The sequence below is a fragment of the Dermacentor andersoni genome, chromosome 10, assembly GCF_023375885.2.
Source record: "Dermacentor andersoni chromosome 10, qqDerAnde1_hic_scaffold, whole genome shotgun sequence".
Taxonomy (NCBI): domain Eukaryota; kingdom Metazoa; phylum Arthropoda; class Arachnida; order Ixodida; family Ixodidae; genus Dermacentor; species Dermacentor andersoni.
The window spans coordinates 49,767,811-49,786,199 of record NC_092823.1 but is presented as its reverse complement, the minus strand read 5'-3'; the positions used below and the strand labels follow the sequence as shown (position 1 = coordinate 49,786,199).

At 42.9% G+C, this 18,389-nt stretch overlaps 2 protein-coding genes across 2 annotated transcripts in view; one reads left to right on the top strand and one right to left on the bottom strand.

Annotated features, from left to right (window-relative positions):
• The first annotated feature begins 4,630 nt into the window (after positions 1-4,630).
• On the top strand, positions 4,631-11,356 carry LOC126543674 (mitochondrial inner membrane protein Mpv17-like). Its single transcript, XM_050190782.3, has 2 exons — positions 4,631-5,260; positions 9,653-11,356. The coding sequence occupies exons 1-2, from the start codon at positions 5,106-5,108 to the stop codon at positions 10,035-10,037; spliced, it is 540 nt and encodes a 179-aa protein (XP_050046739.2). The 5' UTR covers positions 4,631-5,105; the 3' UTR covers positions 10,038-11,356.
• Positions 11,357-12,429: 1,073 nt separating this feature from the next.
• Positions 12,430-18,389, bottom strand: part of Arp6 (Actin-related protein 6) — a 55,002-nt gene continuing 49,042 nt past the window's right edge. The window contains exons 10-11 of the mRNA XM_050190779.3: positions 14,700-14,762; positions 12,430-12,713 (exon numbers count right to left, since the gene is read on the bottom strand). Of these exons, the coding sequence (XP_050046736.1) occupies positions 12,584-12,713; positions 14,700-14,762 (193 nt within the window). The 3' untranslated portion in view covers positions 12,430-12,583. The remainder of the gene's footprint in view (positions 12,714-14,699; positions 14,763-18,389) is intronic.

Here is an 18,389-nt window from a genome sequence, read left to right as displayed (position 1 = left end):
CGTGGTTTTGGCACGTCAAGCCCCAGAATTTTTTTATATGAAGCTGTTCACTGCAAGGTTCAAATGCGATTTGTTTTTACTGCAAATGCGGTAATCTGTTTTTAGCATCTCTAACATACAATTTCATCGGTGTGACATGATTTCGCCTTCTTTTTTCTTTTGCGTCCAGGCAAAAATAAGATTATGTCGTCTTCGTTGGTGAAAACGTATGTCCTGCAGAAACTAGAGCGGCAGGCGGTCTCGGTAATGTTTTAAAGGCACTAGCAGAAATCCGGTGAATACGCATGCAAAAACCAGTGCTGCACCGTTCCTTAACGTTTTTTTTTTTTTTCTATTAAACTTTTGAGGACGCCCGTAGGACAATTTCTCGCAGCGCGTGGAAGCATGCTTCATTATTGTTGACAAAATGTTTTAAAACGCGCACTGAATTCTGACCTCCGCTAGCGATCGTACCCCTGCGCTGCTTTTGGGCCAGGTGTCCGTGTCTTGTACTCCACCGGAAAAATCGTCGGCACATGCGACGGGTGTTGGCTAGAGTCATTTTTGCAGTTTCCCACGAAATGTCTACTGCAAATCCGTGTCGTCTCTGTTGGCAACCACACACTTCCATCAGGACTGTGCAGAAAATTGACGAAAGATTTCACCACGCAACACAAATATTACATGCGTACAAAACTTTATATAGCCTCTGCAGTGGAAGAGCGGCAGCAGCGTAACCAGTTTCGTAAACAGTTTCGACAGCCCATCTCACGATGACTGTCGATGTTAAGGCGACTGGCGTTCCAGCGATGTAATGACACACCTTACGTAGCTGAAGGCATTTGCTATCTGTAGTGGTCATTCCGAGGTTTCTGCTGCTTCGGCTTCCTTACCACATTGCACCATGCGGGGCTCCATTCTGTTATCTCGGCAGTTGATAAGGTTCTCTTGTGTTTCCTAACCGCAATGAAGGCTCTACAACCGGTTTTAGATATAGTTGTAATTGACGTCATATATATATATATGTGTGTGTGTGTGTGTGTGTGTGTGTGTGTGTGTGTGTGTGTGTGCGTGTGAGAGAGAGAGAAAGAGAACCATACAAAGCCAACAGACAATTAAGCCACGGAATTGAAACGGAAATGTAGAAAATAATTAAGAATTGGTAGCGCAATGCACGCATAATGCGGAGGTTGTGGGTTAGACTCCCACCGGCGACAAGTTATGCTTTTATCCACATTCATTTCTACCTTCCTAATTATTTTCTACATTTTCACTTCTGCAACAGGTAATTTCCTCGACGTATTCCTTGGCTTCCTTGTCTGTTGGATTTATGTAAATATGATTAAGGAAAATTGAGCCCCTCGGTTTCCCTTCTTCTCTTGTTCATAGATATCGAAGTCCTCGAATCTGGCAGCCTTGGTATTCATTAGGTAGCATACGAGGGATCTTTAGCCACATGCCTGCCGTCGTAAGTTAACGCGTCACGTGACGCGAGCTGGTAAAAAAAAGGAATGTTCCACATCCACTCAGCATGGATTTGAGTAACGCTGGCTAACATTCCGATGGTTAGATGTAATAAATAAAAGTACGCAAGTTAGTCGACGGATTGATAGCCGTCGTCGTAGCACAATTGGTAGTGCAACGCACACGTAAGCCGAGGTTGTGGGTTCAACTTCCACCAGCGACAAACTATCTTTTCGACCACTTTAACTTCCCTCTTCTTAATTATTAGTGGCACGAGCATAGAGTGACACTCTTAGTTCTTGCGCAGTACTCCCGGTTCACCTTGTGAGACGACCAGGCAGGAAGTTCAATATAAATAGGAAAAAATCGAAAAAAATTGTGCAGTACAAGATTCATGGACTTCATTACAGATATGATGTCGGAGCATAAGTTTAGTTTCAAGTTCAGTTACTGAAGTTTCTGGAATAATTGGACTTAATTAGAAATCACTGATTACCGCACACCAGAGGCACAGAATTTCGACTTCGGCGAAATTCCTGGAAACCCGGAAGTAGAAAGCGGAAGTAATGACGTGTCTAATGATATCACACATAAGGTGGCATGCGAGCGACCACCGTGCCGCAGGCGGTGGCAACGCACTGTGGCAAGGGGAGCGTTCTTCCCTTGCGATAGCTAGCGTTTTGAAACGCAGCAGAAAGGACCGGGTTCCGAAATTGTACGTCCTACATGAAGTGGCGTTCGAAGTATCGGTTGGCTCCCGCGCACCTGTTTCACATGCAAGTGACGGCGTGGTGGCTGAGCGGTTCGTAGACGCAGTTTCGTTTCACATGGTCCGTTTTGCGCACTCTTAAAGAAGTATGCACCCTTCGGGGCTTGCCCCACAACGACAATGGTTATCTGCCTTGCTTGTGTTTCCTTTCTTGAAAACGCTGCGCTCGCTTCTTTTCTGTCGAGAATGTAATGTCACGCTGATAACGCGCACATATATGACATTCATGGCCTGGAAGCACTGGGCGCGCAGCATTAAAGAAAGACGCGCAAGACAGATGACGATTATCGTTGTGGGACAAGACAATAGAGACCTTTAGCTTGTCCGCTATTCCGGTAAACGGGAGCGGTTTGAGCGGATTGCGGTATTTGCGGGGGCGTAAACGTGAGCGGCCAGAGCAGTGCAGCCGCCTGGTAGCGTAGAGTTCAACCATACAAACACAGAGCTAAAACTGCAGTAACCCACTGTATCCTGCTTCGCTACTCGTGCGAATTTTGGCAGCGGCGTAATTGTGAACACGATTACGCCACTGTCGAAAATTTACAACAGCAGCTAAGCAGAATATAGTAATTAGCTTTGTGTTTGTGTGGTTGGGCTTTGCGCCGCCAGCTGGCGCCACCAATCTGGCCGCTCACGTTTACGCCCCCGCTAAACCGGCAAACCGCCCGCGCTTGGCGGAATACCGGACACGCTAAAAGTCTCTAATCTCCAAAGGGCGTGAACCCTGTTTTTTAAGAGTGAGCCATTCGTTCTTTTGGGATGTAACTGCGAGGGAATGAATTAGTGTCCCTCCCCACGCGGTTACTCCTTCAAGGATTAACACTTGCTCTTTTTCAATGCTCCGCAAGGGAGTACGTACGATCATTCTTTTCCATGCTCCTGAAAGAAGCATCTCGTCTGAATCGAATCTAGTCGTCTGCGCTGCGCGTCTCCAGAAAGTAGCAACATGGCGGCGCCCTCAGTTGCGGTTGCCGATTGCAATGCATAGGCTCCATAGGGAGCTGTTGTTCAAGAGTCGTTTATATTAACTCTATGACACAATCAGCGCCACCCTCCGCCTCCCACAGTATGGTGTGGCCACCAGTTCGGGCGCCTGCAAACGCATATTCTTTTTCGCACCATAACTTCTACATCAAAATTTTCTCAACATCGATCCGACCTTTCTGAAGAATATACGGAATTAACTTTTCACGTGCTTCACATGTACGTGATACGTGTTCATTCTTCTTCTTGTATAATACTTTGAATATTTTTGGAGTTAAAAAATGAGTCGTAGCAACAGGGCGGCGCCTTCGCGATTGTCACTTTTTCAGCTAAGCTTTTCCTTTAGAGTTAGCACATTAAGTCTATGGTCTAACGCTATTTATTCCTAAAAGCTGACATACAAATCGTTTTTCGAGCTAGTCTCTCTTTTCTCTTCTTTTTATGTCATTTCCCATATAACCAGACGAAATGACAATAGCTGCACACTTCAATTGCTTGGTTATTATTAGATATCTCGAAAATACAGTGTTACGTACCAGTATGCAGCCGCTGTATAATGCCTTTGTGGCGAACCCTGTGAGCCTGTTGCACCCACCCCAATAAGTAACAGTTTAATGCCGCAGTTGTAGCATTTATGTTCTGTTGTTTAACGATTACTGTATAAATAAGACGGGAACACGATGAAGAGGCGATGCTGACGAGCACTCCTCCGTCCATCGTTCAGTTTACTTATATTTATTTTTCCACTGCAGCCATCTATGCATAACGACTTGTATAACTAAGTATAATTGCTACACGTCATATAAACTGTGCACTTGTTTCAAACCTTTACGCAAAGCTTTACGAGAACATATTACGTAAGACATGTTTGGCATCATTCCCTTTTTTTTTTAATTTACTCATACTGTTGGCCTGTCGGCCGTTACAGGGTGGGTCAAAAGCAGGTCTTCAAAAATTAGTACAATACATGAATATTCCAATAGTACACACACCACACACACAAAAAAAATACAGGTCAATAGCAGGTTTTCGGCAATTAGTACAGTACACGAATAAAAAAAAAACAAGTCAATAGTCAGCTTGAAAAAATGATTATCTTAGCTTCTTGTCTGTTGGCTCCGTGCCAAAGCTCAAATATTTCGTAAATTATTAGACAAACTGACGCGGACTATCGTGCGGCTGCTCACACCGAATTCAAGCACATCAAACGCACTCCACACCACAACTCTACATAGACACGCAGAGCCATTTGTGTTATAGCAGTTGGTTTTGTTCATTAGAGCAGCAGCACCCATGGCTTTGTTGTTTCGCCGCTTCGCAGGCAATGCTGCACGCATCGAGCGATGTTTCACTCTTGAGCGGGTTGTTTTCAAAACACCCGCGTTCTCGTCATACTGCGTGAGGCCACGTGACTTCCGGTTTAGTTTTTTGCTTCTAACTGCTCGTAACCGTTTCCTTGTTTGCCGTGTGGTCTTGCGTTTGCTCGCTATGCTTAACTGCTCCTCTCTCTACCCAAAGTGTGCGCCGGAGCCTGAGTCATGTGGTGCACTGAAAATGTAGTCATGTGTAGCCGCCGCGTTGACGTAGTGCAATACGGAGCGGTTGGGCAGAAAATTTGATCCGAACAAACACGTGCGAAACCCCGAACAGCCAGCGCGTCTTGCCGTGTCTTTGCTATCGCTACCCTGCGATATCGGCGCTTCCGATAACTACGGCGACCCAGGAGTCCCAAGGGAGCTCAGAATATAAACCATCCCGCTGTCTCTGCATGTGGTTGCCAATGCGGGTGATACAAACGAACCACTTTGTCGGTTAATTTACGGCGTGGTTTGCGGATCGCCGTCCGTACGGAGCTTGCGATTGTGTGTAAGGCTGTTTGGCGTGCGCTAGCGTTGCAAAAGCTTCGAAAATGCGGCAGGCGTGGAACCTCTACGCGCGTGTGATGCGCGATCACCCGGCGAAGACTCAGCTGATCACCACGGCCACTGTGATGCTTTCGGGTGACCTGATCGCCCAGAAGGTGCTCGAACGCCGGTCCAGCATCGATGTGCCTCGAGCAGCGAGGTACGCTCGACTTGTTCCGTTCTATACCGTGTAAACTGGCAACATGCTTTTAAATAATGACAGTGAACATGACTATGACTCTTATTGCATGCATGAAAAATAAAAAGCAAATTGGTAGTATTTTTTTTTTTCTTCTCCCGTCGAGAAGCATAATCTTGTCGTAGCTTTACCATTTAGGCATTTTTCTCTCAAATAAATTGGCGTATAAAAATAAAAATCTCATTAGTTTTTATTCCTTTTATGCCAAACTCAAGAGCCATAGCGTGGGCAGGATGCATGGAGCCAAACTGTGCTTAAAAGTCTGCTTTAATAATGCATATGCAAGATGTAACTTTGAGGCCAAGGACTGTGATGCTTTGGCACACCCGGATGATAAGCTCATTTCCTTTCACGATACTGCAATATGTCAGCATTATTTATTGACCTGTAATCGGCATCTTCAGCCTGTTTTATTTATTTAATAACAAAAGCTTTTAACAATGAAAGCATTATGAAATGATGTTGGAATCTCTGTGAAACGAATCTTTTGTGAAGCAGTTACTTAAATTTCATAAATCTAAATGAAGTGCATACAATTGTCTTTATTGTCATCTATGCAATGTTTAATGTGATGCATTGTACATGTTTGTGTGCTACACTGTTCACAATCTAAACTGAGGTGCAAACAGTGCGTGCGAATTCACACTGAGACGTTGGTGCTGTGATGCCACGAAGACAAAGGTGATGCTTGTCGAGGAAAGAATGGTGAGGACAGATGAATGCTGAGAGAAGTATGATGCGAAAGACGGGGGTAAAATTGACTAGTATTTTTTCTCTCTCATTCATACATCCATGGCCTAATCGCAACTGGTACACATGCACATGCTCTCATGTGCATGTGCTATGTGACATGAAACACACACCTATTTGGTAAGACAACAGCCATGGTCAGAAAATTCTGGCACCGTTTGCGAAGGAATCTTTGCTTTAAAAACTTCAAGCGTTAACTTGTAGATGTGGTGAGTTTGCGGAGAGGCCCCTTTCTATTATTGTGTGGGAAGAAGGAAAACCTAAACGGTATGTCTGGTCTTGCGAAATATGGAGTTAATCTGTGGTTTCAAGGGCATTGGGTGTGTGCTTCTTTATAGAGACAAGAAATACATAAGATCAATGCAGATTTGTTAAGAGTAAGGAAAGGAATTCCTGTCCAAATACTTTTTCTCACATATGAAGTGCCTTAATGTCATTTGTTCGCGGAGAGTCGGTGAGAGAAAACTTATTATCAACCTGATCGCTTTTCTGATTCCTTTCGAGGTTGCTGATGTTAGTTTTAGTCTGTGGGCCTGAAACAATATAAGCATGCTCAAATTTAGGTCTCATTAGTGAGTAATAGGCTAGTAATTTTGTGTTGAACAGGGCATTTTAAAGTTTGTGACTCAAGTGACATAGTTTCCAAAGTGTAATAAATAATGCATATATTTATAACATTCCACAAGAAGCTGCCAGGCAGGGTTATGCCTTAATATATGTAGCTGTTGACTTCTTGTAGTGGTGAAGAAACTGATTAATCACTCTATCCAAGTGGCCACTTTTTTCATTGAAAGAAAGGAATACAGTTTTTCTGTGTTTATCATGCCCCCCACTCGTAACAACATTTTAAAATATTATTTATGCTAGTGTTGAAGGACTTTTGGTTATATGAACATGTAATTTCTGTGTATAAAATAGTCATCCACCAGCAATAGAATGTGGACACCAAGTGCAACAATGTAAACAATATTGTAAATATACAATAAGAAAATTGGAGGGCCATGGCCCCCGAGACTGTGTGCGCTAGCAGGTTTTGCTCCGGCCGTCCCATTCGGCATGCTTCCCAGCAAAAAGGTGCGATGCGGTTCACGCCCTTGGCTGTCCCAGTCGGAGGTGGTCATGGAAGATATAACGCACGAGATTACCGATCTTTTCATGAGTGGCAGAAGATGTTCACTGGATATATCCCAGACAATTTTTTAACATTGTCTCGAGCATTTTGCCATCTAGACCGTCCGGTACTTTTGTGCCTTTGTTTTCATCCTGTACCTTTCTATGTCCTTATCCACTGATCTTGTAGTATCTATAGTCTGTACTTACAGTATGCTTATTCTATTCTTCTAAAGAAAATTGTGCGTGGTCTCACACACTATTATTTGCCTGTGAACTTGTAGTTCATGGTATGTGGCCAAGTTTAATTTATGCCCGTCTTCTTTTTCTCTCTTATTATTAATTTTTACTTTGTGGGGATTCACAAATTCGTGTGGCTATTTTTGCATTTGAATGCCAACTCAGTAGTTCAATGATCGTCGTGTGCTAATTAATAGTATCTTCTCGAGCATACTTATTTGTTTTTAGCTTTCCTTTAGTTTTCATATCAATGGCACTTTTTTGCATTGACTGTATAATGTTGCGTGCTATTGCTTTGTGCGATCAGTGCTTTTGTTACGTTGATACTTTCTTTTTTTTGCCTTGTTAGATAATGCTTGTTTTACATTAATGTAACCATTTGCACTTTACCCAATGCCTTTCTGAATGCAGGTAGGGTATTCATAAATACATACATTTATAAAGAAAAAAAACAAGTCCCACTCGACTTCATTTCTTTCTCTTAATGTCAACTAGAACATCGGTTACCCCTTTTGCTCTCTGATCCACACCGCTGGCTTCCCGTCCCCTTAACGTTACACTTAACATTTTTCATTCCATCACTCTTTGCAGGGTCCTTAGCTTCTTCTCAAGCGTCTTTGTTAACCTCCACAAGTTTGTGCCTCGTTTCGCCAGTGGAATAAAGCAATTGTACACTTTTCGCTTCAACGACGGCAGTAAGCTGCCAGTTGTGACTTCGAAATGCCTGCCATGTGCACTCCAACGCATCTTATTCTTGTGTACATTTCCTTTTCATGATCTGGGTCCCTTCTGATAAGTTGGCCTTGATATGTACATAATCTTATGCACTTTGTAGAGCCTGACTGCCAATCACAAATTCTTCTCTTGCCAGGCTTTTGAACAAAACCCTTGTCTTCTGAAAGGGAGAAATTGTCATCCCCCAACGGTAGCATAAAGCTGCAATGGAAACCCATATGCGTTTGCTTTGCAGTGTAAGAGAAGTTTGTCCTGGCCGAGGGATTAAACCCGGGAACAAGACGAATTATTCTTCAACTTATTTTCCCACTGGAGATCAGCTATAATAAGTGCACATATGCAAGGAAGTTAATTAGTTGGTCATGGTGTCTAACTTTGGGAAACTGTGCAGTGCTTTATGAAGGATGCCATAGTCGAGAGCTCCACATTAATTTTTGACCACTTAAGGTTCTTTAATGTGTTCACAAAGCATGGTACACGAGCGATTTTGCATTTCACCCCCATCGAAATGTGGCCACTGCGGCTGGGCGTGAAACCCGTGATTTCACGCTCAGTAGCACTGCACCGTAGCCACGGAGTCACTTTGATGGATCTTTAAAATCAAGCTGTATGACCCACCACTGTGGTGCTGTATTTCTATCACCACCAATAAGGCAGCAAAGCTTCGTAAACAGCCACCTCTTGCACTAGAGGTCAGCGTCAGCAGGGTACACTGTGGTTTACACAGATGCAGGTATTCAGAGTAATGGAGGATGGGACACCTTCATTGTCTAGACACACCCCAGTATTCAAGATACCTGCAGCTATGTGGCAGAAACAAGGGAGTCTTTATTACTTGAGCTACAGGTCGTGCATGTTGCGATCATAGCTGTTCACAACTTGACAAACATTGACGTTGTTGAGATCAGCGTCGACTTGCCCAGTGCTTGCAGATGAAACAAGCAAACAAAAAAGCAACACGTATACGTGAAGAGGTTTATAAACTTTACATGACTTTGCATTTCACCATCAAAGTCCACTGGAACTGACCCTGTGAAGTAACCAAAGTGCTCTGCCTCCACATCTGGCGTAGATGCTTGCCATCTATTGTCGCTGGGTCTGAGGACGAAAGTTCACGAGAGAGAAAGTGTTTTGAAACACCAGGATATGGACAATCTAGTCCACGGACTATGAACGGTTAACTATGGATGATAAGTTCCACAGGCCGGTTATGCAACTCCTCCACAAAAGACTGCATGCATTTACTTCATCATAGTATGCTGTATGGCAAACCGTGCGGTCGACAAAAAAAAAAAATACAGAAATGCACAAGAGTAAACATCACAGCAAGCCAAAACAAGAAAATATTCACAGGACTAAGTGTATATAACAATAAACAATACAACAAGTCTACAGTATAAAAAGAATTCCAGGTCTTTTTAGTGACACATCAAACAAATGTTGGTTTAGTAAATAAAGAAAGATTTTGTCTTTGTTCATTGACGTCTGAAGTTTCTGAACTTTTCCGAATGTTTGCAGGTTCTTCATCATGGGCGTTGCATTTGTTGGCCCTGCTCTTCGCGTCTGGTACTTCACGCTCGAACGCATTGTCGGCAGTGGTGGTGGGCGGGCGCTGGTTGTCAAAAAGGTGTTCCTCGACCAAGCCCTGTTCACCCCGGTGTTCTTGCCGAGCTTTCTGGTGACTCTCGGTGTACTTCAGCGACGCTCGTGGGAGAGCATCAAGCAGACGGTGCGGGCAGACTACCTGCCCATCCTGAAGGCGAACTACATGCTCTGGCCCGCAGCACAGCTAATCAACTTCAGATTCGTTCCTCTCAGCTACCGAGTGCCATTTGCGAGCTGTGTGGCGCTCGTCTGGAACACATATTTGGCCTGGAAGGCCAACAGGACGCAGAAGATATAGTGGATTCGATCAGTCTTTGAATGCAGTGATTTGTTCGCCAGTGGTCCAGGCGCAGGTTTCTAAAAGTCAATGCCAGCTAGATCAAAGTCAGCTTTTCTTCTTAGGCAACATTGTCTGCCAATGATGCCACTAGATGTAATTCGTGACTTGATTCAACTTCTTTCACGCGTTGAGTACATCACATTTGGGCCAAAGGTAAGATTACATATCTTACACCAGATTACATGATGCATACCTATGTCTCGATATGTGACGTACCACTTCTTAGTCACAAATTAAATCAGAGTAGTTACCATAGCCTTCGCAGCATTGCATGCTATATATGAAACGGAGTATAGATATCATTTACGACTTTTGAGGCATTTCTGGCACCCAGTTATTTTGCCACATTTTGCCGTAGTGTACAAATGCAAATAGGCATTTGTGGTTAACTGACGCCCAGCTACAATTCTGATGTTGAAAGCTTTATGCAGCGAAACAAATTATGCCTTTGCGATGCCTTTCTCCTTGGGAGCAAGTTGTTATATTTTCCTAGAGACATCTTGTGATGATGACTTCAGTATGACAAAACTGACTTCTGACATCATGTTCTACCATTTGCTGTATCAGTCTTGGAGGCCATTCAAAGCTGTTGCACTTGCCGTGCTTTGATTGCGTGTTAAGTTTAGTGTAGTCTATAAAAGCCAAATAAATGATTTTGCACCATTTTCGGACATTTTGTATTGGGTTGGTGCTTAAGTCAGTGAAATACTTTTTCTCTGTTACAGAACTACATAATTCAGCTCAGTATATCTGGTAACAATTCATCAAAAATGTGCCACAAAATCATTCAGGTACCCCCCCCCACACACACCCATTTACGATGCTGTCTCAAAGCCTAGAGACAGCTCTTGGTCTAGAGGCAGCACTAGAGCATGGGATCTCACGCGGCCGATACCACGGCTGCTCTGGTCGTGCAGACCAGCACGTTCAATTTCCTAAGCTCCCTGCATGTGAGCCGCCTTCTTCAACAGCTCTGCAGGCAATAGTTACACTGCTACATCCTCGACCTTTGGTGGGAGTTGAACCCACAACCTTTGGTGTTAATTAGGGTGAAGTTAATTAAGGTAGAGTTAATTAGAACACTTGAACCTACAACCTTTGGTGGGAGAAAACAAGTACAATAGGAAGAATGCATTCGAATAAAAATGGGGATAAGTAATGTAATGAATGTCTCGGGAGCACGCAGGCTTTTGCCTTCATCCTCTTCAGCATACGCTAAAATGACTGTCAGCTTCTTTTTTATTCTCCTTTTAAATAAACTGTGAGTAAGAAATTGGCTTGCACTGCTGGCATGATTTGCAATAACAGACGAGGAAAGAACCACGTATGGAGAAAGGTTGGTTTTTATGGTCCTCACATAGAGTGAGCGGTGCCTTAACATTCTAACACTATCCGTATGTGTTACACATGTTTAACTACTGAAGCACAATTACTATACAGAGACCAGTTTTTTAGGCGCTATGAACCGGCGCTCTAAGTGTGAAAATAAGCAGCCTGGACAAGGGTTCAAACTTGAGACCCTGAGTATTAGAAACCCAATATTCTAGCTCTACTCCACGCCAACATCGACTATAGCAGTGAACTAAATGAGTTGCGTGCCCTGAGGGCAACTTGAGTTATTTCACAACTGACAGTGGCTACTATATTTGATGCCCTCAACAGGATTCCGTAAGTTCAATGATGTTAGTATTAATTACAGGTGAATAAACATGAAAGCACATGCTATGAGCGCATGAGAGAGAAAGTGTATGTGTGTGCACGCCTTTTTTGTCAAAGTCCTGTTTGCGCTTCTTTAACATTCTTATAAATAAGCAAAAATGATGGGCAAATGTATACCTGTCAGCTAAGATACCTTCTCCTGGTCAGTTGACTGAAAATAAATGTCAAATACCACCACTGCCTGATCAGGTCACTCACTGATACAAAAAAAAAGTTGCCCATAAAGTGCAACATAGGCTGCTCAAGCTACAGAAAACTACGGAGTTGGTTAAGAATAAGCATGCTTTCACTAGGTTGACTATTGAGGCTTATCACAATATCAAAGTAGGTAATGAGTGCATAGGCCAGGCTCCAATCATGTTATCGCCAAAGGTGGCGGCTTTGCTGGAGACGCCATGATTTCTAGTTTTTGCTTATTGTTTTTCGTGTTTGTGGCAACATTCTGTCCCTTCTTCCCAGTGTGCTGTTTCCTTGCACTTTTTGGCCACAATGAATTCACATTGCCTAGCTCAACTTTCCCTGCCCAAGCAGATTGCCTGGTGAGCCGAGGACAAGACGTTTTTCATTATGACCTCGCACACACAGTCAATACACAGCATAGCCGGCTCATCAGTAGATCACTAAGCAAGAATAAAAAAATGAGTTTTTTTTTATTATGGTCCCATGCACTCAACACACTCTTCCATCATTCCGCACAACCATACACATAATATCAACCACACTGACATTCATAATTGTGGAGCTGTAGAAATTGAAATACGCCAAGTCAATCACGCACAAGCACATCACGAGTCGAACTTTTCTAAGCAAAAAGCAGTGCCATTCTCCTCGTACTGCTTCTTGGTCACAATCAGCTTGTTCATGTCAGGATCCTGGAAGGCCATGACACCGCCATGCCATGCATATGTGATGGGACTGCAATCAATCAAGAGAGTGAGAATGCTTCTTAATGAAATGCAGATATTGTGTTGCTGTGTGTAATTGCTTGCCCACTACTCCGCACAGGTAAGAGGATGGGGAATGTAGAAGTACATGTAATGTGATTGTGAGCACAGGAGAAAGAAAAAACAAAAATGACAAAACGAGAATGGCGGATCTTATATTTGCATATGATGCAATACAAAAATAAAATTGTCATTATGTTGTGTGTATGTGTGAAGCAATTCCTAGAGGTTCTCAAACAAGCCAATGACTCGAAAATATGACAGGCAGTTCAAAGTTTGATGTAACATAGAAGAACAAGGCAAGGGGCCTGAAGCGCTTTTCAGTGTTAACGGTGTTGTAAAAATGATGTCCATTTGACCTAGATAAAGTGCTCTTTCATCTCTACAGGCTGGAACGATAATAAGAAATGCTCAACCATTTCTACCACACCAGAATATTCACAATATGGATTGGTATCTTGTCCAAGGCGCCAGAAGTAACTACTTGATAAAGCATTTGTTTAAAGCCAAAGGAAAGGTGCAGATAATTTTCTATGTACTTTGAATATCCAATAAATGCAAAAGCTAGCTTGGAAAGACGTATAAGGTCAGCTTAACTACTTTTCCTGTACAATATGTACTTTATTTTAATCTGTCACTTGCAATGATTCAAGCACCATGGCACATGGGCCAATCAAGAAAGGGAGTTTGTGCTCACGTTTTCAGCATATGTAATTAACAATACAGCAGCCACTGCCTTCCAACACTCGGCTTGCAAAGGTGGCTTTTGGGTGTCTAACAAGAGATTCACATAACTACTTATGAACGTGGCTTTTTGTGTAAGTTTCATCATTGTCTGGCATTTTCACCTCTAAAGTACAGTGCGCTATAAAAGGATGCATCTTTGCAGAATGTACGGTCAAACTTGATGATATTGAACCCGGCTATAATCAACTATCCATTAAACGAAAATACTTCTGAACAGAGTGAAACCTTTACTTAGACTGAACAAAAATTGTATACGCAGCTGATAGACCAAACTTTGTCCACCACTGAATGGCTTCATGAGTGGGCAGGACACTACCATGCCCACCATGGAGGAATAGAAAAACAGATCGTAACAAAACACCCTGTATACAGGTGAGACGTTTTTCAATGGACAGTGGAACAAAATGTGGAACAGTGAGGAAGGTGCCCTATTAGCCACAGCAACATTGCTAACAGCCTTGTGCGCATGTAAATTAAGAGTCGTGTATTATGTTTCCTAAGAGTGACACCTTTCCACTCTTTATATGCTTCATCGCATAACACAACTCTATTGCGGCGAAGTTGACTTTAGGGAGCCGGCTGAAAATGACATGTTTATCGGGAGCGACGATTGCACACGTCCGGCATTTAATACTTCCGAATTTTTCTCTGCGCTGCTAAATTTAAGTGACCGTCGCATTCAAATACAAGGTAAGATGTCATAACATTACAGAATGGTGACGTATCATATGGAAATACATGGGAGTAAACGGGCTTACAGTCGGGACTGCAAAAAGGTGACGTACCAGTGGGAAAACGTAGAATCCAGGAACATATCAATGGGGTTCCACTGTTGAACTGAATTCTGGGGTCTTGTGTGCCAAAACCACTATTTGATTACGAGGCACGCCATAATCGGGGACTCCGGGTTAAGTTTGACCACCAGGGGATCTCTTAACGTGCCCCCAATGCAAGGTACCACGGGCATTTTTGCATTTCGCCCCCATCGAAATGCAGCCGTCACGTCCGGGATTTGATCCTGCGACCTTGTGCTTAGCAGCGCAACACCACACTAGGCCACCGCGGTGGGTAGGGGTTCCACAGGCGAGGCTTTTCTTTTATGTTCTTTTGATAGCCTCACAACAATTTTTGTACTGACCTATTGCAGCAGGTATGCTTGAAGCCAATGCAACATGGTGAAATGCCAATAATGGCTTGATAAAAGACTTACTTATCTGGAGCTGTGACATTCACCTCACAGATCTCGGGACACAGGGAGCGCAGGTCGGTGTACCTGCGTCACAGAAGAAAGGCGCCACTTGCAACATGAGCTTGCAAGAGATAGCAGAAGGCAAAATAGGTGTGGCATAATTTGATCAGCTGGGGTCTAGAGGAACACTAATGAGATAAACTATTTGAGATGTATCAGTAATTACACTTCCACAATACCAAAACAGCCACTCTTATCATTAGAGGAAGCTTGATAAGCCACAAAAGACGCAAGGAAGAAAGGTGCGTGCCACTGCCGTCATGGATTTTGACGTCGTCTGCTTGGGCCTGGTTAATTTTGAATGGGTAAATATGGGCTAAATTGTGTTTTAATGAAACCAAACACTGAACGTAGCAAGTTTCAAGGATATTTACTGTGTTACAATGGCCCAAATTTGAGAAAATACATTGAAATACCTGAAATCACACTGACATATTGGCACTGCAGTTTCAGCTAAAAATTCCAAAAATGAAGTATGGCCTTCATTTTTCCTTGTAGTAATCAGCTTCTTACTGCAAGATTAATGAAAAAAATAGAGCTGAAAGAATATGTTACAGGCCTCAGCTAAATCTGCATTTGCACCTAATTCTTAGTATAATATGTTCCAAAAGAACTTCTTAGACAAGTCAGTGTTTAGGTTTGCTAGACACTATACTGCTTGGCACTACATAAACAACATAAAACAGAGAGTATATAGACAGACAATCGCCAACTATCTATGCACTGTTCAATGACAGTTTAGGTTTACAGCAAAAAAAAGGCTTTCACAAAGTATGCGCATGTAATGTGTAAAGTGTGCGTGCGTCTGGTGCGACAGACAGCCCAAGTGTTTCGAATATGATGACAGTCAGGACCTTAATAGAGAAAATGTAAGAGTGGGGTTCAACATTACTATGCAGCAGACAAAGATAATGCTCAACAGCCTAGCAAGAGAACAAGAGTTCAGGATTGCCAATGAGCCTTTAGAGTCTGCAAAGGCATGTTTACCTAGGTCAATTACTCACAGGGGACCCTAATCATGAGAAGGAAACTTGCACAAGATTAAAAATGGGCTATTGTGCATACAGCAGACATCACCTTACTCATGTTTAACTGAATTGTACGAACAATAAGGAAGGGGGAAATGAAACTGGATCAAAAGGTAACTTGCTATGATTAATATAAAAGGTAAAATAGGAAAGACAAAAGAATGGCCAGTTGCCTGCTGCTAAGTTGAAGTAGGGTGTGATGCTTGCAGTTAAAAGAATGTCCTACGATTGCCGCCTTGGCCCCGAGGGATGTTGGCTAGCACTCCCGTATCTTACTTGGTGAAGCACTGCACGCATAATGCAGAAGATGAGGGTTCAGCTCCCAACTGTGGCAAGTCGTGCGTTCCTTCACTTTCATTTCCCTTTTCCTTTACTATTTATTTATTCATTTATTTACCATACCTTACAGGCCCTATAGGGGCATTGTGTAAGGGGGGTTACAAAATCAAGGCATAAAAAAAAAAGTAAGCAGCATTTTGAAGTCTAATTTTTACATTTCAATTGAGTGTCACTATCAACTTCCGCAACGCTTTCCATGGCTTCATTGTCCATTTCCTTCTTAGGACTGTAACAACATATCAGGCCTGTCGGATCCCCGCATTCTTCAGAAAGGCGCTTTCTTGAGAGACAGCTGTCATGAAAACGTCCCAGTCATGATTTTGCTAAGGTGTGTATCATGCATACACACCTCGTCATTTCCCAACAAGTCTCCCTTGCTATGTGCCTGAAATTGTCATTGAACAATTGCTATTTGGAGCTTGGTGCATGTCTCTACGTTGACACTGTCATGTTGCTTACATAACCACCAAGCATTACAACGTGGTGCGAGTAGATAGGCAAGTTTCTTTTTGCATTGCTAATCAATGAGAATGTGGGCACTATGGCTGAGCCACCATGGCAGGAAGTGTTTCACAAAATTTGAAGTGAAAATGCCAGAGACTTCCGGGTACCAGGTCTTGGACATTGACTTTGATTTTATGTTTGCCTTCATTCGATATAAAAGTTAAAGGATAATTGATGTGACATTTTTTGCTTTTCATATTTTGCAGGAAGTGAAATTCTCGTATCTCGAAACCTCAGAAAAAATACTGGCAATTCTCAGAGCGTCTTAAATAATTTACCATACACTTGACTTCTGTTTGATCTTGACGAGATTGAGAAAATTGGCCGAATTATTCTGTGGGCTGGATTTAAAGAAGCGGCACAACAAAAAATTTCTAATGCACCACTGTTTCATTTTGTAGTATTTTTCCAATTCCGACGCACCACTGATTCTAATAGTAACAGTTCTTATGGGTTTTTAGCAAAATAAGAATGTGCTCCCATATCTAATGTACACCAAATTTTATAACAAAACACATAGCATGCCTTTGAATCTGGCAATTACAAATAAAACAAAACCTTTTATTGCTGTATACAGAACACAACATGTCATTTTCTGGCGGTCCAATGTGTTTGATATTATGCATTTCTCGAACAGCTGTGCAACCCTCACAAACGGGATGGTGGCCTACACCTAGACTAACCGCTCTGCCAGTTCGTCCTGTGATGCATGCAGGTCTCCGGAGGGCCGAAAACATGCGACACAACTGTTCTGCAATTACGTTAACAATTTAACAGGAGCTGAATTAATGGAAGTCTAACCGAAGTAACTTTTCTGCAAGTCTATCTAGGTCTCGTTTTCCAATAAGTGCATGTGCTGTGACGCCATGACGTAGAAGGTGGTCACGTGGGAGCAAGACAATGCAACGTTTTGTGAACTCTCTCCGTTCTCCTTGGCAGTCTGCATGCTGCTACTCATAGCACAGCTCAATGTAGCAGCATAGCAGACGACTGCATGAGCTGGAGGGAGGGCGAAATGCCACAATGTACTGCTCCCACTGGCCACCTTCTATGCCATGGCGTCACGGCATATGCTACAGCCTATAGAGAAATGAAAGCGTAATTGTCTCGTATAAAAGCTATTTACAGTAAATATTTATAGAAAATAGGTTTGCCAGTATTTTTTTCTATGGTTTACATGTCCATGAATTTCATTTAAGGCAACAACAACAACAAAAAATGTCAAATATGTTCTGTCAGTACTCCTTTGGGACAGTTTCCTAAAACTGTTGCTCATATTTGGCGATAGCCCAGTGCGGTGCGCCTCACTAGAGAATCACATGGCGAGGAACCAAGTAGCTCAGTGCATAGAGTTTTCTACAATATACTAGAGGGAACTCTGGCGCTGCAGTCGCTGTCCTACCATGGGAATGATGGGAAGTACATGGATTTGTCTGATCTTTGTGCTTGTGGATTCAGACGTTCTGGTGGCTTTGTATATTACGCTATATAAATCTTATTGTCGTAAATTTCAGTGCAATCTATACTCTTTTAAGTGCAGAAGACGCCGGGAACGCATACAATTGCTATCAATTGCAACGACTGAGCTTGTCCAGGTGGCCAAATCAAAACGCGCCAAGCATCTCAAGGCACTGGCATGCCCGCGCTAAATTTATAAGGGTACTGTATTTCATTCGCTTGTCGATGCATGTGTCCGTGGCTTAATAGTTTCAAGATCAGGCTTCTGAGCCAGAGTTGCCGTGTTCGAATCCTGCCGTCGGACAATTTTAATGATGTTTAT